This window comes from Mytilus trossulus, chromosome 9 (genome assembly GCF_036588685.1).
Source record: "Mytilus trossulus isolate FHL-02 chromosome 9, PNRI_Mtr1.1.1.hap1, whole genome shotgun sequence".
Classification (NCBI taxonomy): domain Eukaryota; kingdom Metazoa; phylum Mollusca; class Bivalvia; order Mytilida; family Mytilidae; genus Mytilus; species Mytilus trossulus.
In genome coordinates this window covers 27,102,431-27,128,425 of record NC_086381.1, presented here as the reverse complement: position 1 = coordinate 27,128,425, position 25,995 = coordinate 27,102,431, and the positions used below count along the sequence as shown (strand labels likewise).

Here is a 25,995-nt window from a genome sequence, read left to right as displayed (position 1 = left end):
ACTAGGTGTCAATACACGACAAGATGTGACCGATACAATTAACGCAAAAAGGGTGTATGGTTTATGATAAAAGTTATCTTTCGTATATGGTTCATTTGGCGTCTGCACAATTTTTGTGCAGCCTTTTGTTTTCGTAAGCTAAGTGGCAGTATACGTTTCGGTCATCACTCGTTTTGTACTTAAACGTTAAAAGGACTGAAACAAAACAAACAAAAAACATTATAAAAGACGAAAATGTTTATTAAAAGCTTTCAACAATATATTATAAATAACAAATGCAGCAAAAACAATGGCAATACATTATTGATAATATGGTTTTCCTTGCATGGAGCATTTTAACGTTATATTTATGTTCAACAAATACAAAAATAATAAAATCATATAGAAAAAAACACTTAGCCACAAGCATTGAATAGTTTGATGAAAAGGACGTAGAGAAAATCATAATTATTCTGAAGAATTTATCATTTGATTTGCAATATTTAGGATATATATCCATATTGTATTAGAATTGTTTGTCACGATGGTTGCTTTTTTGTGCTTTAATGTTTTTATTTTAAATGCTAGTTACCTCTGAAAATCTTTCAACTATTTAATAAAAACGTTGATAAAGAGGGATAAAGGTGAAGCATAAAATGTTTATCAACTTAAACACACGTAACAACTAACATATTTCAACATTTAAAGGTAACCATGTATATTTTGTACGGCAAACGTAGGTTGCGGTTCAACATGTTCAAAGCCAACATAGCTTCACCATCTCTTAACAACTAAAATGGAATATTATGAGACTGTCATACATTTTTTTTTTGACATAGAAGTGAGATATATATTTAGCTTTAAAACCAGCTTTAATTCCCCTTTTTCTACTTACAAAAATACCTGTATCAAGTCAGGAATATTAGGAGTTTTAGGTTCTCAGCTTTTGATTTTGCCATTTGATTATGAAATTTCCATTTTGATTTTTTATCAGAGTTCGGTATTTTTATTATCTTATACCTTTTTCAAACTCAAAACTCTAAAATATAACAAGTTTATGCAAACAAATGTTATAGCTGACGACGCTGTATGGGATTTGTTGTTAATGTCTGTTTCATTTTGGTCTCTTGTGGACAGTTGTTTCATTGGCAATCATACCACATCTTCTTTTTTATATGAATATATTTGTATTTATAACTATAAGATGTGTTCACAACTTACATATCTCTTTGTGCCAAAGAGTAAAATAACTAACGTTAGTTATCTTAGTTAATTGAAATGGAGTAAAAGACAAGCATATTCACTGAATGTAATGAAAAGGATTTCCAATGCAGTCAGCATACAAATACAATGAATTGTCGTACGATTGTCAATGAGACAACTAAAACAGAAAGGTCTAGGATGTTACCAACTACAAGTCATCATATGACCTCCATTAAAGAGAAAATATTATAACTTAGATTAGTCTTTTAAATATATAAGATAACTGACTGTAAAGAAATTGAAACACCGAAGGATGCCAGAAGACAAACAGCCACATAAACAGAAGTAAAAGGTCGTTTCCCGGGACAGGTACAATAAAAAATAAGCCTTCGGTTCCAGAAGTACACAATATTGTTGATAGTTGGTAGAAGGATCTCAGTATACACATGAATGAATAAATGTAGCTATGACAATAATAAGCAGAGTACAGAGTCTTATATATAAATTAAATATGTTCTATAAAAAAAGTAAAAAATAAAAGATGTACTGTAAATGAAATGTATTCAATTTTACAAAAGGGTCATTCCTAATCGTATCACGATGTTTATTGTCATCTGTGTAAAATGATTTCTAAATAAATCAGAAATTTTCGTATACGTTTGAAGACACTAGATAGACGTTCAGAGCTTCATAACACAGACGATACTCCTCCTGAAATGAACAAAGAGAATATTTGTATATACTCAATTAATATCCGAAAATAATCAGAATGAATACCATATCTGTCTAAAGGATAACCTGTATATCAAGGCTAAGAAACGAAGCAAAATTTTAAAGGAACATTGTCATGGCTTTATGAAAATTTACAAATGCTCTGTAATAGTTTCAATGGTAATTCATTTTGTAAGTAAACACATAGAATAGTTACTTATTAACAAATGTTGTTTAAACCTTATGTTTCCTCCAAATCATAATAGTCTGTTAAAAAAACAACCGACCCGTCATAATATTTACCTTTGTTTTTAACGCTTCCGAAGGATGTTAAAGGCACTTATAAAGATCATTAGGATTAATAATAAGTACGTACAAAATCTGCAAAGAACTCGGGTCTTCTCAACTGTAACAGTCTGGCAAGTTGAAATATGTTTGCATTTTTATCAATTATCATACTTGAAACAGCATTTGCAAAAGTGCAGAAAACCCCACAGTTTTTAGCTCCATCACTGAAACATTAACAAAATCTTAAGGTCAATTTCACTTTTTTACGAGCAACGCTATCAGTTTAAAAAACCGAAGTCATATGCATATCCTCGTACAATATCTACAAAATGACTTGCATTGCATTTTAATTTACTCATATGAAATTACTGCTTTCAACCCTTTTCTTTTTTGTTTCGTGCAGTGATAAAAATTAATTCTTATGTTAAATTTACTTAAATCTTCTCGCAACCCAATTTGAATCACGTTAAGAGACATGTGAATGTAATTTAAACTTTGATTTTAGTTGGAAAAAGCGTCCACATAATAAGTATTTCATATGCATCTCAAATGCGCTTAATCCAGCATTTTCTACATTTGCCATAATACATGTTCTATACTGATATAAACGAGACCGGGATAAGGTACCGGTATTTGATGTTTCTATTAACAAATGTAAATATGTTAATAAGATTTAGTTTTTAAGAAAAAAGAGAGAACATGTACCAAGTCAGGAGTATGACAGCTGTTATCCATTCGTTTGATGTGTTTGAGCTTTTGAATTTGCCAATTGATTAGGAACTTTACGTTTTGAATTTACCTCGGAGTTCAGTATTTTTGTGATTTTACTTTTTAATACAGCGTTGAATACCGACTAACTATGGAATGCACACACTCTGATTGATTAACATACACATTCAACATGTGATATTAAGTTGTACTTCGCACGTTGATTAATAATTTTATATTAAAAGTTAGTGTATAAATAATAAATAAGTATATATTTTCATTTGATACTTACCCGCTTACAATGGTCACTGGATCATTGGACATTCTGACACGAGTAGATATACAATTAACAAGTTTACATAGAACCTGTGGATTAGGAAGTCCATTGGATACTGCAAGATACATGGCTATTTCTCTCGATTGGTCACCCTTTAATGTTTGAAATACTTGAAATATTTTTTTGTTAATTAAAAAGTTGAGCGACTCAAAAAAAAATGTTAATAATGAAAAAATAATATTTAAAATTTACTTTAAACATTGTTACAACTTCCAATATATTTTTGAATTTTGTGTAAAAAGATTTTAGCTTAACACTTAACTCCCAAAACAGTCTGCCATTGTACAACTTGTTATGTACTTTATATTTTTGGTTTACAAGTCGTATTACATCAATAATTACCTTCTTAGATAGAACGACTTTACCACTTGTAACATCCAGATCTTCTTGTTTTCTACTTGTTATATCCATGCTATATTTCCCGCATGTAAAGGCGTCTTCTGATGTTGAGTACACTAAATCAGCCTGTATAGATATATCTCATAGGATCAGAATTCAATACTTTAGTACGTTTTCACGAAAAAATAGGAAATCAAACATTATTCTACATATGAATTTGAAATTTTTGAGGGAGGGGGTATGACCACTTACAAACACGTTTTTCCCTTCCACGTTCTTTTGAGTTAGTAATTCAGTGGTTGGTTATTGTTGATGTCAGTCATATAAGTAAATAATTAATTATTTTGTCATTCATTAGGATGATGGGTTTTTGTAGCTTGAATATTGTTGCACATTTGGTCATGTCGGGCTATATTGGTGAATATACGGTGTTTGTTAGTTCACTTTTATAGTCGGTATATATACGTTGACATATAGTAGCTTACATTCACTTCATTTGGACTCTTGTTATATGTATCTCATTAGCAATAATATCTCGTCACATTCATTCTACGTTGCATTCATTCTAAACCCGCTTTACCTCGTGATGTAGATATTACAAAGTTCAATGTTTGCGAGTGGAATCCCCAAAATCATTTGTTTGAAATAATGAATTAAATAGTGCACAAAAGCATCGCATAAAAAGAGTATGTAAATTATTCTAAAATAAATATGATAAAACTAATTATTTTTTGATAATATCATAGTGAAAGAAATATAAATATATATAGTATAAATAAAATTAAAACTTATAATGTAGACATAGTTAAATAGATATAAAAAATGTATACCTCAGCTGCGTCATTTAGAAACACAACAATTGTTGACGAATTGTGATCTCTAACCATAGTCCAAAAGTCAACTTTGGTGTCGGGTAGTGGTAGCTGTGTTGTCAAATATCCAACGAACTTTGTATAGGACTGCAATTTCAAAACATTATATTTATACATGTTGTTAATACAAGTAAAACCCAAGTTACAATTACATCATAGAATTTGTAAGAGAAACTCGATAATCCAACAGGAAATAATCAGATCTAAGATATTGCCGTATAAACAAATCTTCTGAAAATATTTAAAGTTTACTGCACAAGTTAAGAATTTCGATATCCGATACCATGTACCGTTGATGAGCTGGTGTACCGTAAACGTAATAAATGTTTATGTCAAAGAACAGAGCTGTGTCTGAGGAAACCATATTCCTTGATTTAAAAGTGTTTTTTTACTTCACAGCCGCAAATGTCAATAAATGTGTCGGCTTTTGTATGCATGCACGAAGAACTGAACGTATAGATAGGTCAACACCTTTATTCATTTTCTTCTGTTTTCTTAAACCAAAATAAACCTTTTTGCCTAGACAAATTTCGGATAAAAATAATAATGGTATTTAATTTTTTTGATACGAACTTCATCAGCTCGAATATCAGCTGACCCTTGCACTTTCAATTGATATTCTTTCTAATAAGGTCAGTTAAAAAAATGCCATTATTCTATATTATGAAGCCCAGTTGGTCGTGTGGTTTAGCGGGACGGCTACAGTACTGGCGATTTGGTGTCACGATATCTCAGTAGCATGGGTTCAAATCCCGGCGAGGGAAGAACAAAAACAAAAAATTAGCGAATTTCAAAGCAAATTTACAGATCTAACATTGCTGGGTTGATGTTTAGACGAGTTGTATATATGTATCTATACATACTGGAGCTTGTACAGCGTTGATATAATCAGTTCTTCCTTTGTCGTATGAACTAAGAAACAGTCTGTTTTTGTCCGCTAGAAAAGAGGAAAAAAAATGCTGTGATTTTATTTATAATTTTAGTCCAATTACCGCATGCATTTTGATCCCTCGAGTTAACCACCGGTTTAAGGACTTGATCTTGCTGCACACATTGTTCTGTTCATTGTCACAATGTTAAACTTCGTAGAATCTAAACTTATGATGCTTTAAGTAGAATTAGCGAGAGTTTTCTCTTTGGCCCTCATACCACATTGTATATCTATTGATATACCGCTGTTATTTAGTAAAATTAATTATTAAGTAAAATTAATGACCCATACAGCGTAAAGAATTAAGACGGGTACAACAAGTCATGTAGAGCAGGATCTGCTTACCCTTCCGGAGCACCCGAGATCCCCCCAGTTTTTGGGGGTTCGTGTTGCTCAGTCTTTAGTTTTCTATGTTGTTTCAAGTGTACTTTTATTTGTCTGTTTGTCTTTTTCATTTTTAGCCATGGCGTTGTCAGTCTATTTTCAAATTATGAGTTTGACTGTTCCTCTGGTATCTTTTGCCCCTTTAAGACGAATGCAAGAATTCGAAAGTATAAATGCTCTATGAATTGCACTATATAAAGTTTAATGTATCAATCTTTAAAAAATCTATATATGTTCGTCAGTATTTTTATGGATTTGTTTTAAAGAACTCAATTTAATTTTAATAAAAATAGATAGCTTTATAATCATTTTTCATAAATATATTTTTTTGTTATATTTTTAACACAAACATCTTTGATTTTTGCCAGAAAATCACAATTACGATATGATAGTGAAATCCTGCGCAATACATACAGATCCTTAAATTTGGATTATTTTTTCTAAGGACATTTTCCCCCAGGAATAGGTTTATCTAAGAAAACCTTTGGGAATTATGGGTCACCAATGCTCTTGAACTATGTACCTTATTCTTAATTTGCCTTTTTAAATTTTTTGATTCCAGCGTCAATGACGATTATTTTATAGACGAAACAAGCGTTTTGCGTACACAATTTTCCCTTAAGTACCTGAGATCACCCCAAGTTTTTGTGGGTTTCGTGTTGCTTAGTCTTTAGTTTTCTATGTCGTGTCTTGTGTTCTATTATTATATTTTATTTTTTAGCCATGTCGTTGTCAGTTTATGTTCGATCAATGAGTTTGACTGTCCCTCTGGTATCTTTCGCCCCTCTTTTAGTTCTGGTATCTACAATAAGTGTATTAAGATTATTACTACATCACAAACTTTTATACAAAATCTTGAAATCACGGCTCTCAGAACCCTTAATGAATTATATTGTTAAATGAAAAAAAAGAGAAAAAAACAAATAGTTGCATATCAGCTTACAAGGAACAATAATCTCATTTCTGTTCTTTCCTACATTTTCTGGGCTTGTTGCAGCAACATATTGAGCTTTCTCTTGGTCAGATTTCTTAGCGTCAAGCATCTACAATATAAAACTAACATCTAATTAATCACATAAGTGTGTATTTATATTTACTACATTTGATGCATTATAATATTTGAAATCGAAATATTCATATATATTTAAGTTTAATTTATGTTAAATCAAGAAGAGGGCTTACTGAAAGAGAAACACGTGATGAATAAAATAATAATAAAGGAATTATAAAGGTAAAAAGGAGTGCAGACAGTTTGCCCTGTAGAACAAGCAATGTTGTTTTCAAACGTAGAATATGCTCATTTGAACGGAGGTCAAGCACACATCCTCATATGCAAATATTGAAAAACATCATATCACCGCGTTATCCACATATTACTTTACCTCAAACTCTTCATGCAGTCGTCGTCTGTTTGCAGGACTTTTATCTTCTGAAATTTCCCGCCAGATATTTCCAAATTCCTTCTTTCCAACGTTTGTATCCTTCATTGTGAAAGCCTCAAGTAAGGCATAATGAAGACAAACATATTGACCCTACAATATAAAAAAAAATCATTGAGTATTAGTTTTTCGGAATAAAAATTTATAAATATCATGCTTCCCGGACGTTTTTTGAATTTACCTGCATCAGAAACACTGTAACCTAAACATTTGCAAACCGGTAATGTTTCATTTTCTACAAAGAATGCAAAGGATAGGATAAATTAATTAAGTTAAAATAAGTATATAAGTTATGATTGACACCCGCAGAAGTTAAAATGAAGTTTATGTTTGCAATTATAGGTAAGCGTACAACGTTCAACCATGAGAAAAAATAACCATACCGTATAGTCAGATATTAAAGGCCCCGAAATGAAAAATATAAAACATTTCAATTCGGAAAACGAACGGCATATGTATAGCAAAACTATTTACTAAAGCCAATATGACACACATAAACCAGAGGCAACCAATGAACATAAATGTTTATTAAGGTGTTAAAATTTCAAAAAGTATTTTCATTTTTGCTATAGCTATTATAATATCAGCAGGTACTCTTTTTTAAATAATTCTAGATTCGACTTTCCAGTGTTACTAACGTATTATAAACTTACCGGTGTTTGTACCATGTTCATCCTGCTGTACCTCATTTTCTGTACAAACTTGACAACATCCACAAACCCAGTAGCAAGTCCTTCTTCATATAAAGCATCAAGTCCGATATATGTTCCAGTTCGACCGATACCAGCACTGTTGGGAAAACATAATATTATCATAGTAAATGTACTTAATACATCGTGTGAAAATCCTTTTGTTTTTTTTATCGAAATTTTAATAGGTTTTACTTCTTAATGATGACAAAAAAATTTATCTTCGAATGCATACATAAAGAGAAAGACTAATCATAATGTGTTAGTGAAATGTTTTTCCTGTAAGCAATATTTCAATATATACCCCTTAACGTCATGTTGTTGAATGTATTTCATTTCTTTAGATCTATATGAGGAATTAAAAAAATTGTGCTGTTTTAAATGCATGAAGAAACATTTGATTTAAAAGAGAATGGCATTATCTAACATTGTTAAAACACATACACCTGGAAACAAAATAAAAAAAACCCGTATTTTAATACCTGCAATGAACAAGAAGTGGTCCATTATTTTCAGTACTTGTATGATCAGATATGACATGCCTATGAAACAATACAAGATACAGAGGATCTGGTGTTCCATGATCAGGCCACGCAGTGAAATGGTACTGGCTAATACATCTCTTCTTTTTTGTCTGTAATCATATTTACAATAAAGTACAAACTTTGACATGGTAGACATCATGAAATTAAGAATGGAAATGGAAAATGTGTAAAAGAGTCAACAACCCGACCAAAGAGCGGTAAATAGCACAAGGACATCAAGGGCTTCCATACAGCGAGAAAATCCCGCACCCTGAAGCATGCTTCAGCTGGTCCCTTCACACAGATGTGTACTAGTTCAGTGATTATGGACGTCATACTTAACTCCGAAATATATAAAAGAAACTAAAATAAAAATATCATACCAGACTTACAAAGTCCATAATAAGACTATATTTTTAATGTTTTTTTTTTAACACAAAAAGGTCAATATAATATTCTTGTTAGTGAAACGGATTTTGGTTCTCTGTCATTGGAGGAATTTGTAAAGACATCACATCTTGCCTTCAATGATTCAAGACCCCAAAACATGTATATTGTAAGTTAAGTAAAGCAATCAATTATGGTTTCCGTATCAACTCGGTAGTTTTTGAATTTGGTTGCTCTTTAATAAAACTTTTGGTCGATAAAATAGTACTGCTGACCAATGGGAAATTGACTTGGGAAAGCTGACATTGTCAATTTGTCATTTGAATGTGAGACTCACTGAAATGTGAAAATAGTTATCAAAGATACCTGGATTTAAATTTAGTACGCCAGACGCGCGTGTCGTCTACATAAGACTCATCAGTGAAACTCATATCAAAATATTTATAAAGCCAAACAAGTACAAAGATGAAGAGCATTGAGGATCCAAAATTCCAAAAAGTTGTGCCAAATACGACTAAGGTAATTTATGCCTTGGATAAGTAAATCCTTAGTTTTTCGAAAAATTCAAAGTTTTGTTAACAGGAAATTTATAAAAATGACCACATTATTGATATTCATGTCAATACCGAAATGTTGAATACTGGGCTGGTGATACCCTCGGGGACGGAACGTCCACCAGCAGTGGCATCGACCCAGTGGTGTAAATAGTTATCAAAGGTACCAGGATTATAATTTAGTACGGCAGACGCGCGTTCCGTCTACATTAGACTCATCAGTGACGCTCATATCAAAATATTTATTAAGCCAAACAAGTACAAAGATGAAGAGCATTGAGGATTCATAATTCCAAAAAGTTGTGCCAAATACGACTAAGGTATTCTATGCCTGGGATAAAAAATCCTTAGTTTTTCCAAAACTTAAAAGTTTTGTTAACAGGAAATTTATAAAAAAGTGTGCATACATTATGTCCAAACTATTCAAATTCACACAATTGTTTTAAGATAAGACAGCTGACAAAAACGGACATTGGCCATAATACATTTGGAATAACGAAAAACTAAGCATATTAATTACTACTTCCAACTATAAATCCGTACTATAAATCCGCAAAGAAGGAAAAAAGTGAAAGAATAACAACAGTTTGATAACTTATTTATCAATTAAAAAATGTCAACCATTATCGATTTTTATCGATCTAAGTTTGCATCTTATTGTACGCATCGAATAACATTTTTTCTATGCAAACTTTGTCGTTCCGAACCTTTGACTTTTACCTTGAAATTAGCAAAAAGGATCTTCCGCTATACATTGGTGACCATATATCCAATTGAATTACAATACAATATATAGAATTTGAGCGAACATCCGGTAACGAAAATGCATGACTTACTGACGAACTACATGACTGCCAAGAAAATATATATACCCGTTTTCTCGTAGGTAAGATTAAATGTTCTTCAAAAATAAAATTTGAAGACACATACCTAGTGATGCTCGCTAATTGATTTAAAAAGCATCGTAGATGCGAACTACGTTTTATAAGATATATATGTATGTGTATGATGAAACACTGTGTATTTAACATGTTTATATCTATACAATCACGAATCTACACTATTACTGTCTCTGACGTTACTGTTTGTCTTCATTTTAATCTGATGAGACACTACACAAGTCAATGGTATTGGTTATGTAGAGCGAATGAACAAATAATTCGCAGTTTTAATTTCAATCCTTACTTTTTTTTTTCATTTTGTCATACCTTTTTGTCTTCCACTTCTATCTCCCTCGTGATATATGCAGCTCGTTCATTTTCTGTTTGTAAGGTGAGAACAAGGTTACCACAGGTCATTGGTTTTCCTCCTTTTGGCCAGTATCTTTCACATTTCTTCTAAAATCATGTAAAAATTGTGCGAATGAGAAAGGCTGTACGGTAATATTTACTTGCCTACATCCCGACATCAGAACTATGATTGATAATTGCCTTATTAGCAAACATACTGGACCTCCATTTTTTTTTAATATTTTGATAGCCATTAGTATATTGGACATAAAACTACATAACATAACTTATTGGCAAAAATTTCAACATTATTTTTTTAAATATTTTTACAGTTACTTTTGTAATGTTAAGCGTCTACAGAATCGCAAAACTAATCTATTAACCATGCACTACTAATTTAAATTAACAGATGTTCATTAAAAGTTGACTAATTGATGTAATATTGTTGCAGCTGCAATAGGATATGTCTACATACAAAACAGAGCAAAAACAATATTTAATCTTAGATGGACTGAACATTTGATGCATATATTTTATATCTTGGAGGGATTATGAAAAGAAAATTCTTTAAAGTTGATATAATGCTGTCAAATCTTTTTCAGAATAATACAGAAATGAAATCTTCCATTTTATTGTTCCTTTATTAAACAAAATTATAGATCTAGCTTTCTGTGGTCTTGAGTTTTGTTTACAGTAAAGTTATATGAACATAATTTTGAAGCAAAAGCAAAAGCAGGAAATCATACTTTATAACTCATTAACGAGCTAATGTTATTTATGATAAAATCAGTATTTTTAAATTAGAAGATAGGATACCCGCACTTTATCCATGTTTTTATTTCCCATATTTTTAGTTAGTGTTGCTCAATATGATGGTTCTGTGTTCCGTTTTGTTTTTGTTGTGTTTCTGTTTTTTAACCTATAACTGCAATTGTATAATTTCTCATATTTTGCTATACTTAACTAAATATATTAAAACTGCATTATATTTACATTTGTGCCTTCTACCAGATTTGTCAGCATTATAATCTTTCTTGTATTATTTTGCCAAATCATTCTCCAGTGGTCATTGATAGTATTCTTTAGTGGTCCTGCAACATGTGCATACATATAGAATAACCATACATTGTCTCGAAATATCAATGTTATTTGTACGAGGCTTAGAAACAGGTAAAAGCGAGGCTGTGCCGAGCATTTTTACCTGTTTCGAGCCGAGAACAAATATCCGTTTGATATTTCGAGACAATGTATGGTTATTCTTTATATGCTACAGCTCTTAAAACTGTTCTAAATGAAATATTTAGGGAAAAAACATCATTTTTAAATTTGAAGCGGACGACGTAAAATTTCCGCGAACCTGTATGTTTTATTGACGTCATAAATAAAACTCTACGGAAACGCATTGTCAACGTCATAAACAAGGTGATAGACGGTCAGTGACTGTATATGACATATGAATATACGGTCAATGCAATTTGACTGCTCAAATAGCACAGCTGCAGTATATATATAAAATATTAATACAAAACATTTTATAACTAAACGATCATGCAAATTCTTGACAAATTAAAAAAAAATCCTTGAGTTCTGAAAGACTTATAAAATATCTTAGGAAACTTTGATGTTATAAATTGGTGTTTGTAAATGAAAGATATACAGTAAATCGCAAAATGATCTTAATTTAGAAAAGTTATTAAGCTTTAATTTCGATTATTGTGTTTACAATTCATGGTGTACTTTTCACCTGTGTAACTGTAGACGGTAATATGTTGGACGTTTTTATAATAACGTTACTATAATAACATTTTTGCCGTTTTTTTAGATTTTGTAGGTCTTCAAAGTTTAGCAGGGTTATGTAGCTTACTGCAGTCAGAACCACGACACGATTGAACATCACGTTGTTTAAAAATGAATTAGGTATTTCAAAACTGGTATCATCCAGGAACTAATAAAGATGATGGATTTTCTGCCCACTATTGACAAGGGAATATCTGTTACATACCGGTTCAGAGATTAAACCGTAGACTCGTTAATTGGTATACGTATTATTATATCGTAACCTGATATATATTTAAACATGAATTATAACTAGTATACCTTGAGATGCTATATAACACTTTTCCTTTTTGAAACCCTGAAATAAAAGGATGCTAACATAAAGAGTTTCCACAATATATATTTAATAAAAATAAGGAGATTTTATATAATGACAAATAAGTTAACCATCAACGAAAAGTTGAAATGGTGAGGAGGTAAACAATCATCGTAATTCATCGTTTTGACAACGCAAATGAGATAAAATACCGTGATATACTTTGAAAATAGCTATAAATGTAAAACAAGTTTTACAAAAAATCCAAAGGACTGATATTATAAATCAATAAAAACCAGACAGACAGAAACGAACCACAATCACGGAATTGAAGACGAGAGATGGGAACATAAAGTATAAATATGTGTATTTAAACTGTCCCTTGTGTATTAGACAAAGGTGTAACAGAAGTTTGAATATTTTTTTTAAAACATTTGACGCTGAGAATCACCACGCATCCATTGATTCCGAATTACACGAGTTTCCGCAGTAAAACTGGTACCGTTGATATTTATACTACAAATGGGTCAAAAATTCGGCTGCTTATCTAGATCTACTCGTCTCCGTAAGTAAGATGTTGTTACTATAAATCTTCTTTCATAACGTTAAGGATTTGTTTTTAAAAGCTCCATTTGATGAGCATATTCAAATAAATGTTACGAAAACATTTTCTTCAGCTAACAATGTTAACTAATATATCGCTATCTTCGTTTTTAAGAGAAGAAGTAAAAATATATCCCGAAGCCATTTGTCGATGGTAGGTTGACGCTCTGAAAAGCATATCATATATGTTTGGGGCGCTTGCTAGTATAACGGCCCATATTCAGTTAAAATAAATACATGCAACAATAGTAAACCGGCGTTCAAAAGTCATCAATCGATTGAGAGAAAACAAACCAGGGTTACTAACTAAAACTTGTCAACTACAAGAGGACAACAAAGGGAGAACAGGAAAACTGAAGTTCGCCAAAATAACCCAATACAACAACAACAGCCAACTTACTTATGAAAGTGAAAAAAGAAAAGAAAAAAAATTCACTATTACTATCTAGTTGGGTAATATTAGGCTGATAACCATCACTGATATAATATATTATATGCAAAACATCTGACTACCATTACGACCAGCATGTTAAGAAATTGGAAAACGAAAAAAAAGTCAAAATTAAAACGTGAAGCAACGTTGCCACTTGGAAGGACCGCAACAAATTATTCTGATATATGAAGACCTTGCATTTTTAACCGATTTCCTGATTTGTGTAAGACCCAAGAACTCGTCTTTTTAAATTAATAAATACGATGGTCTGTTTAATCTTAATTACATTCATATGACTATTCATATGACTATTCATGTGTATAAATGGCCACATGACAATATTCGGAGTACATGTCTCGAGTTCATCTCAATGGTTATTTAGTTTGTGTGTGTACATTATTTTTTGTCATATACGTATATATTGTAGTATGTTATTTTTCAAATTAACGATTATGAGTCAATTTTGAGGCAATGAAATTAGCAGTTAATGACATTTTACTAAATTACATATAAAATGATCGAAACTTGTATTAACGTTATTTTGTTTACTTTTCTGTTTTAAACACATGTTCCGTTTGCAATGCTACCGGATTATTTATCAGCTTGTTAAATTTTGATTTACTTTCAAATTGTTAATGTTATTTCTACTATCCAACATTTACATTGTACTCTCTTTAAACTTTTTCACAATCCTATCTGTTGAACATGTGTTGTATGAAAGAGAATCGTTTGTGTATTCAGCATTTTATATACTTGTGACTGAGAAAATGCTTTTGTAGGTAATATCTGGCCAGTACCAAATGGTTCTTTATAGGATTAGTTTAACAAATACATAGCTTTTAATTACATTATGATAATGCATTTGAAAGATTTTAAATCGATTACTAACATTTGACCTTAGACTTTTTAAAGTTTTGTGTTGGCCTTAAATTTTGTGTTTTTTTGTCAATCAGCGTGTTGTTTTCAGATGCTATGTTTTGTGACTGCAAGATAATTAATCTCATTCCGTGATTTTATTTTCAATCATGTATGAGCCACCCAAGAATATATTTAAATGTTTCGTCCATTTCATTACACAACTTTATTTTCACTTATTGTTATTGTCTTTATATATGCAATTTGAAAATTTTAATTTTACCTAAAAAGATAATTGACATGTTATATTAAAATTATCAATCATAACTATAAATATGAAACAACTAGTTTAATTTCCCATGCATAATGCTTTAAACAAAATGTTTCGAAATATATTCTTCGAAAACAACATCTTCATAACGCAAGTTTTGTCTTAATGACAAAAACATATCTGAATTGAAGTCACGTGGTGCTGCTTGGTACCACTACACACTTTCATTGTTTAAAGTTCTACTTTGCAAATTCAAAATGTTTATAACATTGCTATTTCATTTTGAAGATCTGGAATAATAAGTATTGATTTTTTTAAATTCCGTGCCTCATGCAAAATGTGAAGGTCGCTTTCTTTTATTTCGAAAACATTAAAAAAGAAGAATATGTCTGAGGACAATAATAGTTACTTCACTTATCCTTTCCATAGCGAGTGGAACATAAGGCCCCAACCCACTTCTTTCTGCCCTTAGCCATGTACCGGGCTTGGGCCTAGGTGTAACCCATTGCTTCCAATTCTACTGTAACAGTTCTTCACGAGGTGATTCTATGTCTCCCTGGTTTCCTTTTTCCTGGTGGTGTCCAATAAAGAGCTGTTTTAGGTGTGCGGTGTTGTGGCATTCTCAATACATGGCCGAACCATCTAAATCTTCGTTATTTGATTTCTGCTGTTATGCTTTAAGCATCACATTCTATAAAAGGCTCTTGATGCTTATCTTATTTGGTCAGAATATTTTATTGATCTTTCTAAGGCATCTAGTATGGAATGCATTTACGTTTGAAGATCAATAACTTAAACAAGCTAAATACAATAGGACAGATTTTACATTGATGTTGTAGATTCGCAGTGTTGTCCTTAAACTGTACTATTAGAAGTTTCAGATTGTATGAAGTGCAGCAAATGTTGCACGTGTGTTTTTATGGAAAAACATCTTGTTATAAACTTATACAATTATTGACTGTTCATAACATTAAAGAGCTTAACAATCTAGGTATCTACCTTTATTTAGCTGAGAAGATTCAATATTCATATTATATTTCATTATTTATTTTATTTGTTGTCATTCTCCGCCATTGATACAAACTGTTTGTAATTATTCACTGAATAAAAACTATTTTTACACAGTCTTGCCTTTAGGTATATCCTTTCCCTCCCGTTATTTTTATGTATTACATCCCAGCTCCTTTGTTCTAACAGGGATGATCTGAGCCGGATCACCCCTACCAGATCACACCAGTTTGAGTTTCTTTGTTATGCATGCTTTCCTTTGTCCTGTAACATTTTGGCAGGATTGTCAAATCCACTATAAAAGTTATAATTAATTATACGGAAAAGACTCTCTATCAAAATTCACGTAGAAAAAATCCAATGTATATGCTGGGATCCGAACTCAAGACCTTTACCATATCAAGCCTCGACACATACCACTACACCAGGACGACTGGATATGAAATGATAGTAATTTGACACACTTAAAGGAAACTAGATATTTTTATAAGGGGAGCGAGTTGTCAGACCTTTATTCAGTGGGGTTTTAACCTTTTTAGTTAATAAGTGAGTTTTCAGACTGAGTGTTCAATTTGATTTTACACTTTTTCAAAGTGGGCAAGTCGGTTAACAACAGTGGACGATTTTTGTGATAAAATGGCGATATAGTGTGGGCCGATTGACATGTGGGGCGAGTTGACATTGTTTGATATCTACGCATCGTGTTTGGGGATCAGAAAGGGTATACATCACATAGTAATACATTAAGTATATTGTTATGGTTGTGTGGCGTTCTAAACTCGATTTTATGAATTGTAAATGGTTTTTCGTCAAATCTAAAACAGCTGGGATGTAAAACAGTTCTGCAAGTCGGACTTGGTGTGTCAGTTTCAGATCACCCTCTGGCCTCCGGCCATTGGGGTGATCTTACACTGACACACCGCGTTTATTTCCAGTCGATAGCCAATACAGGATAGGATTAGTGACATCCCTGTTCTACACCAGATTTAATTTGAAAAGAGTCTGAGAAAGAGCTATCAAGGATGATACTGTATTCAAAGCTGTTGCCAAGTTTCCGATAATAAACAATCTTTGTTCTTTTTTTTTTTACCTGTGACCAACTGTCCTTTATGCCAATATCTTCGATGTTATACCACTTTTCGTTTACACTACCTTCTCCATCATCAGAGTTGTTTAGCACACCAAACCGATTTTTCAATTCTAAGCAAAAAGCTTTCTTGACATTTGGTGACTTCAATCTTGTTGTGTCTAGTCTCTTTCTGTTCTGGTTTTCAGTAGGTGCCTTTCTAAGTTTTGATTTGATGGTGATTTTCAATAGATAGTGATCTGCACCCCTGATATCAATAGGTACGTCTGCACCCCTGAATACTCGTTTTTCTCTTAACGATCTATACCACTTTTTGTTCACCAATATGTGGTCAATCTGGTTAACTGTTCTTCCATCAGGTGATTTCCATGTTGGTGTATAGATGTTTTTTTTGCGGAAAGATGGAGACCCAATCACCAGTTTATTGCAAACACAAAGATCTATAGCACGTTCACTATTCTCATTTTTCACCCTACAACCATGCCTGCTGAAGACATTTTCAGCAAGAATACCCCCTCTTTGCAATTTCCAAGCTAAAATTTACCATATTTCAAAACGATAAACGACACACAACCCAAATTCGAACTCTGTCTGGGTCTTTTAGTTCTAGCATTGTGTATGAGATTCAAAAATGTTGGATAACGAAAAAAGGTTAAGGTGCGGAAACAAAATTTTGACAGACAGAAGGAAAAACTGTCAAGGATAACACTGAATGTCCTCGTCTCCTACGGCGGGGGCATACTAACATTATTGAATTCTTATGACAATATTTCAGGCAGAAATTTTAGGTTATTTAGTACTTATTTTGCACACGTTCACTTACATCTAAGTAGTTAGCATTTATATAATCTGAAGACTTTCCATGACCTGGTTCTAACACAACCCGTGTATGGTCGTCTACAAGAAAAAATAATGTATGCGGTATAGTCATGACTTTACAAATACCACATAGACGTAAAAAATCGTCAATATTCGTCTTTATTTCGATATCCTTGCTTTTGTAAAATATACAAATTTGGTCATATGAGGTTGTTTAAAAGAGGAACGAAAGATGCCAAAGGGACAGTCAAACTCATAAATCTAAAACAAACTGACAACGCCATTGCTAAAAATAAAAAAGACAAACAGACAAACAATAGTACACATGACACAACATAGAAAACTAAAAAATAAACAACACGAACCCCACCCAAAACTTTGAGTGATCTCAGGTGCTCCGGAAGGGTAAGCAGACCCTGCTTCACATATGGCACCCGTCGTGTTGCTTATGTGATAACAAATCAAGTTAATAGTCTAATTCGGTAGGTAACAATCATGAAAGGGAAGCGGATTGTAGTTACGACGTACGGAACATATCCGATATCATTTGTGAAACGGTTAAAGGTACGCATACAAACAAATAAATACATGTTAAAAATCTTTGAAAACTTAACAAATACTTACATGGAAATGTTGTTTTAAATCTGTTCTTTTGAAGATTTACTTTTTGCTGAGCCTTTGTAGTTGGGTGTAGATTTCCATATGGTATTTTCTTAAGTGGTAATAATAAAACGTTTAAACATACATATAAGATAACAAAAAAGGTGTTTAGATTAAGTGATTAATGTATTCTGAGTGAAACAATAGCAAAATTAACGGAACTTGTGGTCTGATAAAGCCTTAATCGACTCTATTCTTTGAATGAAATACATGATTTATTTTTCTGTATCAGTATACAATTATAACATACATTTTGATAGAAACCTTGATAAACCCAAAAGGATACATGCAGATATAATTCATCATTTTTAACAAAGTCGTAAATTACAACAACCGAAATATTAACTAACATGTCATAATACAACTAGTTATATGCTAATACATAAATATACATATATACATATTTTTTTTTTGATCGTGAAGCATTTAATCAAATAACTCCTTACTTTATAGTCATCTTTCAACACTTCATTCAGATGTCTTTGGGAAATATAATCCTTCAGCTCGTTGACTTTTATACTGCCATGGTCCATGTTCTTGTCGTTACTCTCTCCATCTGTAGATGGGTTTGGTTTGATCAGAATTGAAGTTGAGGTTTCACCCTCACCCGGGTCTGTAAATGAAAAAATGTCCTATATAAGCATGTGCATTTACCCTTATGATTTGTTTTTGCAAAGATGCCATAAATAAATTCAGTTTTTAAATCATGAGAAAAAACAAAAAGGGCAAACTTATCTCATCAATAAAAAATGATAATTTGCATGTAAATTTGAAATTAGCTTGGGCCGTGTTCACACCAAACGCCGTGTAGAGTAGACATGTTTACAATTAGTTTAGTGTAGTGTACACTGGTTTCACATTACATTTGTTCACATCTATACACCTTGTTTAGCTACCTGTACATAAGATTTGTTCCCACTTGTAAACTGTATGACATTTAAATGTTCATTACGTAGAACTGAATTAGGAGTATTTGGTAAAGGAATAGGGTAACAATTTTTTTATTTATTTAAAATGTTATTTAACGGATCGGAGATACTAGACAAATATATCATTTACCTCACACATTTTTTAGTCATGCATGTATGCGTGAATCTTTGTTTGAGTAAAGACCAGTGGCGAATATTTCTGTGTACGTCAAGTCGATTCGGGAAGACCTTTTCAAATGAATTAGGCAGCAACTATGTACTTCATTTTTTGGGGAGGGGGAGGGGGAGCGGGGGGCTATTGTTTTTTTTCAGAACAAATTTTGGTGACAAGTCGAAATCAATTTTAGCATTATATATAGTGGCAGCTGAGGGTGAAACAAACAAATTTTTTTCAGGGCCAAAAACTTGAAACATTTTCTATTTCCAAAACAAAATCCATAGCTCACCACCCCACCCCCTTGCCTTTATGTTTTATACTCAACTATAATAGCTCCCCCCCGAAATTCAATTGGTTGCTGCCTTATGGGTTCGGAAACGATGCTGCTTTGAGTCTTGATCAGGGGTTAATAAAGTACGTTAATTTTTTTTTAACAAAAAAAATCTGTAAAATTTAGACCACTCTTTACTAATAATTATCAAAAATGTCAATTTTACTCAAAAATAGTTTCCTCCTTAAATATATACACGGTAAAGCTAATGTCCTAAATGCCTAGTTTTGTGTACACTCAACCTACACTAGGCCTACATTGACTATCGACTGTGTGTAGATAAAACATGATTTAAACTACATGTAAACATTGAGTTTTATCAATGGGAACGCAATTGTGTTTAGTTTACGTGTGGGTTACACTAACACTACACCGAATTTAGGTCAATGTGAACACGGCCTAAGTTGTAGAATTACCTCTGTATAAACTTTATAAAAATCAGAAGGGAAAATCATGTTTTACAAGTGATGGTTATATGCATACGATGTGTTCGTATTTATATGGAATTGGGTATATATTAAAAAAACCCACCCCAAAACAAACAAAAAACAAACAAATAAACCCTTGGTTTGTTGAAACATATGCTGTTTTACCTTGTCTTGTCTTGCCTTTTATAGCTGACTATGCAGTATGGGCTTTGCTCATTGTTGAAGGCCGTACCTATAGTTGTTAATGTCTGTGTGATTTTGGTCTTTTGTAGATAGTTGTCTCATTAGCAATCATACCACATCTTCTTTTTTATATTGTATAATGCAACATAGATGAAAGCAACAGTAGTTTATCGGTGTATAACACTGCCAACTGTAACGACTAGCTATGATGCAGCTTCGTCATCTTTCAATAGAGTATCTGGAAAGTTAACAATACGTGGAGATTCATTTCTTAATTCGAATATCCTTGGACCAAAATGAAAAAATGAAACCCCATAATACTAACCAAACTGTTATCATATTGACAAAACGATACTACATCGAAATGTTAAGAGCAATACATCAATTTTGTCATGTCTATGGTCTTCGTGGTTTTTGTATCATTTGGAAGTCCAGCCATAGACACATAGATATTCGATGTCAAAACATTGTTGTTGTGTTATAACGTTCAGTATCACATTTTATGGTTGATAACATTATCAAGTTATTGTTTTTATCATATGTGCTCTGACTTAAGGAAGTTGCTACTCAGTTTCAAAATACCAAGCTTTTAATAACACAAGTATATATTGATAGGGGATAATTAAAGGAAAAAAAACCCCAAAAAGATATAGGTCAATGTGTTTGTTTTCGAGATATTAACAATTAAAAATTTTGCGGGACAATGTTCTGTCTTGATTTTTCATAGCTTCATCATTGACAAGTTTAAGTTCTCAAAAACTATTAAAAAAATAACAAAGATTTTATACGACTTTTACAGATGGCTTGTTATAATACATGTTAAAGATTTATAAAAAGAAAAATGGGGGCCATTGGGCAATTTTTTCAAGGCACTCAAATGGATACAGAGGATTCCGAAATTTCGAAAACATGACAAGGAACATCCTTAATATAATCGAAAATGAATTATCATAAGGTGAACATTCAAATATTATCATAGATTCTTTTTTTTCAATTCAAACTATTTCAGTTAGACGAATTAGTACCTGGGGTGTATTGAACGGCCTGTTCATTCGTTTTAAGTTCTGTGTTCTCTTTCTGTTCATTTGTGTCTTTCTGATTTGAATTTCGTCTTCTTTGTGACATAAAAAATACAAATCATGTTTTACAAATCAAAGTAACAGACAAAAATAACTCATAAAAATAAAAAGTGCGAGGACCCTTAGATTTGTATTTACTGTCTGTTATGTTTTAGGACTGAGGGATGGATACATATCCAGCGATCTGTGTTTTTGTTTGATGTTTGTCTTTGTATCGATCTGAATTATGTAGTTTGTCTCAGGCTAGTTTGGTGGTTGAGCACGGTATGTGAAATTTTCTCAAATCGGAAGACCGTTCGGGTGCCTATAATTGCATACGTCCACTTCGTTTAAATTTTGGTTGATATTTATCTCTTTGGCTTTCATTCCATATCACCTTAGTTTTATATAACTAAATAATTATATCTGTGTTGGAAATACATTGAACAACTTCTTTGTTATTTGTTTAAAAATAAATAAAATAATTTCAGATTGGTCCCCAATATTCTTAAAAAATATTAACATTAGTTTTGCGACAATATGAGTTATTTGATACACAATGTACGTAAATGCTTTACCGTCGGAGTACAATGCAGATGAAAAGCACAGCAACACATACAACTATCCCTCCTATTCCACCGCAAACGATTATGACAATTGGGACTATGTCATCACCAGTCTGATCTTGGTCTGACAATGATAAGTGTTTAGGTATTGAAGCTGGGTATATACAATCACAAGTTAAACTTACACATCAAATGTTTGTCTGTTAGTGAATAAACAATATTGATAACAGGTCTTTGGTAGTATATGATGACATTATTTGTTCCTTTTTAAAATATTTGAAGATCACGATCACTAATTGGATGCATATTACATTTTGTATTATTGTATTGTTGTGTTGATTTATTATTGATGCGCATTGCGTTAACTAATATATATTTAGTGTATTGTTTAAAACGTATGATCACAATCGAAAGGCTTTTAATTACTAAGTAAATAAAGTACCTTAAGTCTATGATATTTTGCCTGTTATTATGACTCGGATATCACTTCTGTATCCAGTTCCTATATCATTGACTACGGCACACACATACGTTCCTGCAACTTATAGTTCCGTGTTATAAATAGTTAAAGATGGTTTATTAATTGTACTTCCGCTATATTTTGCAACTGACACATTCAGTTTTTCACCATCTAGTTTCCAGAATACAGCTGAAGGTTTAGGATATGACTTATAGATGCATTTTAGTTGAATGGTATCACCAGTATAAGCTTTGATATTATCTGATGGTTGATATACGAGTGGAACATCTTTTAAAAAAACCCAATGAAAACACAATCATTTTGGCACAACTTTTTGGAATTTCGGATCATCAATGCTCTTCAATTTTGTGCTTGTTTGGCTTCATTACTATTTTAATCGGAGCATCACTGATGAGTCTTATGTAGACCGAACGCGCGTCTAGGTATTAAAAAAAGGGGCGAAAGATACCAGAGAAACAGACCAGGCAACAAATGAAAAGGACAAACAGACAAATAATACTACAAATGACACGACATAAAAAAACTAAAGACTAAGCAACACGAAGCTTACCAAACACTAAGGGTGATCTCAAGTGCTCCGGAAGGGTACTCATTGTCATATTTTTAGATTAAAGTCAAGATATGAGGCTGACTTTACTGTATCTGTTTTACAACTTTTTGAGACTTTTGACTTCAGTGCTTTTCAATCTTGTACTTGTTTTGGCATCCAAACTTAACGTCACTAGTTAGTCTTGTGTGGACGTAGCGCACTTCTGGCGTAATTTAATTTTGTTTAACCTGGTACCTTTTGTTGATTATTATTCATTTGTTTCTTTGTCCTATTTGTTCTCCAATTTATTTGTATTGTAGTCCTGTCATGAACTGTTGTCAGTTTAATGTTATGATTAACATCGCCAATAAAGCGGGAGGTTTGGCATGCCACCAACCCATATTAAATCCATCATTTTTATTTGAAAATGCCCTGTACCAAGTCAGGGAAATGGCCATTGTTATGTTAAAGTTTGTTTCTGTTGTGTCGTAGTTCTCTTATATTTGATGTGTTTCCCTCAGTTTCAGTTTTTAACCCGGATTTGCTTTTTTCTCTATCGATTGATGAATTTCGAACAGCGGTATACTACGATTGCTTTTATTTATCCATTATCTCACCAATATAAAAAAGAAAATGTGGTATGATTGCCAATGAGACAACTATCCACAATATACCAAAATGACACAGACATTAACAACTATAGGTCACCGTATTTTTCTTTGTATGCTTCTTCAACTTGGGACTTTTCAAGGTCCCTCGTCACCAACTTATTCAGGTTTATTTTTTATATAGAACTAGTGCCTGTACCTGCTTCTAGATTAAAACATCCTGGATTAATTGATGGCATGTTCTAAAGGAAATCAAGAAAGAATGAAAAAACACCTAGTGAAACCGCAAGCAACTGCTAGATGAAAAACCCCGTCCAAATAAATGACATTTAAGCATCTGAAAACGCATTAAACAGTAAAACTTACTTATATATAAACCATGACACCAAAATTTCATAAACCCTTGTAATTTAGTAAGAAGAATGTAAAGACAATTTTCAACATGGATTTCATGGATTGCCATCTGTGATATAACTATGAGTCAGAATTCAAACAAATACAGTTTGCAGCTGTATTTTTAAGCTTACCTGGTGGAAGATTCGTAGTAGTTGTAGTTGTTGTAGTTGGAGTTGTTGTGGTAAAAGTTGGAGTTGTTATGGTAGTAGTTGGAGAAGTTGTGGTATTAGTTGTTGTTGTAGTTGGAGAAGTTGTGGTTGCAGTTGGAGTTGTTGTTGTAGTAGTTGGAGAAGTTGTGGTTGTAGTTGGAGTTGTTGTTGTAGTAGTTGGAGAAGTTGTGGTAGTCGTTGTTGTTGTAGTTGGAGAAGTTGTGATAGTAGTTGTGATAGTAGTTGGAGTTGTTATCGTCGTTGATGCAGTGGTAGTTGTAGAAGGTACACGAGGACTTCCTACAAATTATGTATACGGCATGTAAGCATATATCAGGCAGGTACACAGTTTTATATAGGAGTCAGCTGAGGCCCACCTCCGCGTGCAGGATTTTCTCGCTGCGTTGAAGGCCCATTGGTTTCTTTTGGCTGTTGTCTGCATTTTGGTGGGGTTGTTGTCTCTTTGGCTTAATCCACAATTCCAAACTCAATTTAATAAACAGCTTTATTTTATTAGCTATAGTCAGATTTGCTTTTACATTTATGGGTTTGTGATATTGATATGAACTCTATCTGAGTTCTAATCTATTATCACAGCCTCATATTTCATTGATATCAATCAAATGTGTAAAAAAGATTCCAGAGTTTGTATTCAGCATGCATGGTCAATGTGTAACTAAAAAGGTAAGAGAAAAAACCCATGAATCATTCAAGATATGAACATAAGAAAACGAGGTTTGGTTTAAGCATTTTTTTGTTTACTCAAAGTAAAATGGATGGGACAAAAGGAAACCACACGTATGATTTCCGCTCCAAATAACAATGCATAACAATGAAATATTTAAAAATATATAACACTGTACGACTTAATCTAGTATTGAATAAATATGAATAAAGGCAACACTAGTTTTCTTGGTTTATGGAAAAAGTGTTCAGGTACATCTTTAAACTTAAATATTTAGCGGTTGTAATCGGATTTTATATTTTGATTTTCGTAGAGACAAATCGGTGTAGTTCCATGGTCTAATAGTTGGTGGTAAAACTATTCTTTCGTAAGGGAAAGTCTACACAAAGGAACAATGATATCATTGTCATTTCAGAAAGGATATACAGTTGTTTTTTATACAATAGGTGGAACAAGATTGTACAGATAATACGGAGCTTACTTGAATAATATGTTTTAAAACATTTGTAATTTTCGTCTTTACCTTCTGTCATCTAAAGTTTCTTATCAAACTTCGGATGAGTGGATAAAGATAAGTTTGGGCGTGAACTTTGCAGACATCCAGATTATGATATACTAGTATATATATGCATATATATATTATTTTATGTCACTTGAACGGAAGAATAGCAGTAAATTCAATATATATATATATATATTCATCACTTGATGCCAGTCGAAGTCGTCGTCGTTGACCGTCATTCGTCCGTCTGTCATTTAATTTAAAAAAAGTCATTGTTCTAAAGAAATGCACTTCAAAATAACTGTGTTAATGACACATTTCACATATTGTTTTTCATTTAGCAAATCATTTACAAAAAGAAATAAACTTGAGATTTGAAATATGATAAACATGACAAAAAATACTATGCAGTACGGTAATGTTTTTTCATATTCTATATGATGGGTAACATATTTTTGGTTTTGAAGTGTTATATAAAAGTATTGTTATAATCAATTATACTGTATATACCTGGTACTACCACTATTATATTAGAACCATATTTTGGGAACCTTTTTTTGTCGTCATATGAAAAACAACGATAAACCCCGG

The 25,995-nt window shown here is 32.3% G+C and overlaps 2 protein-coding genes and 1 long non-coding RNA gene across 3 annotated transcripts; all 3 read right to left on the bottom strand.

The window, feature by feature from the left end:
- Window positions 1-1,081: 1,081 nt before the first annotated feature.
- On the bottom strand, window positions 1,082-8,805 carry LOC134684433 (receptor-type tyrosine-protein phosphatase zeta-like). Its single transcript, XM_063543718.1, has 11 exons — window positions 8,797-8,805; window positions 8,363-8,514; window positions 7,845-7,980; window positions 7,135-7,284; window positions 6,696-6,795; window positions 5,301-5,374; window positions 4,396-4,524; window positions 3,569-3,691; window positions 3,182-3,318; window positions 2,270-2,405; window positions 1,082-1,893 (listed from the first exon to the last, which is right to left on the bottom strand). Exons 1-11 carry the CDS (start codon window positions 8,803-8,805, stop codon window positions 1,822-1,824), a joined length of 1,218 nt encoding a protein of 405 aa, XP_063399788.1. The 3' UTR covers window positions 1,082-1,821.
- A 3,858-nt stretch (window positions 8,806-12,663) lies between these two features.
- Window positions 12,664-18,458, bottom strand: LOC134684187 (uncharacterized). The gene is made up of 3 exons (XR_010101196.1): window positions 18,367-18,458; window positions 17,747-17,820; window positions 12,664-12,708 (listed from the first exon to the last, which is right to left on the bottom strand). It is a non-coding gene; the product is annotated as an uncharacterized LOC134684187 (long non-coding RNA).
- Window positions 18,459-18,515: 57 nt separating this feature from the next.
- On the bottom strand, window positions 18,516-25,435 carry LOC134684432 (uncharacterized). The gene is made up of 6 exons (XM_063543717.1): window positions 25,426-25,435; window positions 24,200-24,517; window positions 22,067-22,208; window positions 21,456-21,544; window positions 18,849-19,015; window positions 18,516-18,533 (listed from the first exon to the last, which is right to left on the bottom strand). Exons 1-6 carry the CDS (start codon window positions 25,433-25,435, stop codon window positions 18,516-18,518), a joined length of 744 nt encoding a protein of 247 aa, XP_063399787.1.
- Window positions 25,436-25,995: the final 560 nt, after the last annotated feature.

Bases quoted from the DNA above. Each gene is read 5' to 3' on its own strand.
- LOC134684433 (XM_063543718.1), bottom strand. The intron at 7,981-8,362 runs GTATTAAAATAC...TTTTCCCAACAG, and splicing joins CCACTTCTTGTTCATTGCAG to TGCTGGTATCGGTCGAACTG. The intron at 2,406-3,181 runs GTAAGTATCAAA...TTAATGTTTCAG, and splicing joins CCAGTGACCATTGTAAGCGG to TGATGGAGCTAAAAACTGTG.
- LOC134684432 (XM_063543717.1), bottom strand. The intron at 22,209-24,199 runs GTAAGCTTAAAA...GTATATACCCAG, and splicing joins TACTACGAATCTTCCACCAG to CTTCAATACCTAAACACTTA. The intron at 21,545-22,066 runs GTAAAGCATTTA...TATGTCACAAAG, and splicing joins ATCTGCATTGTACTCCGACG to AAGACGAAATTCAAATCAGA.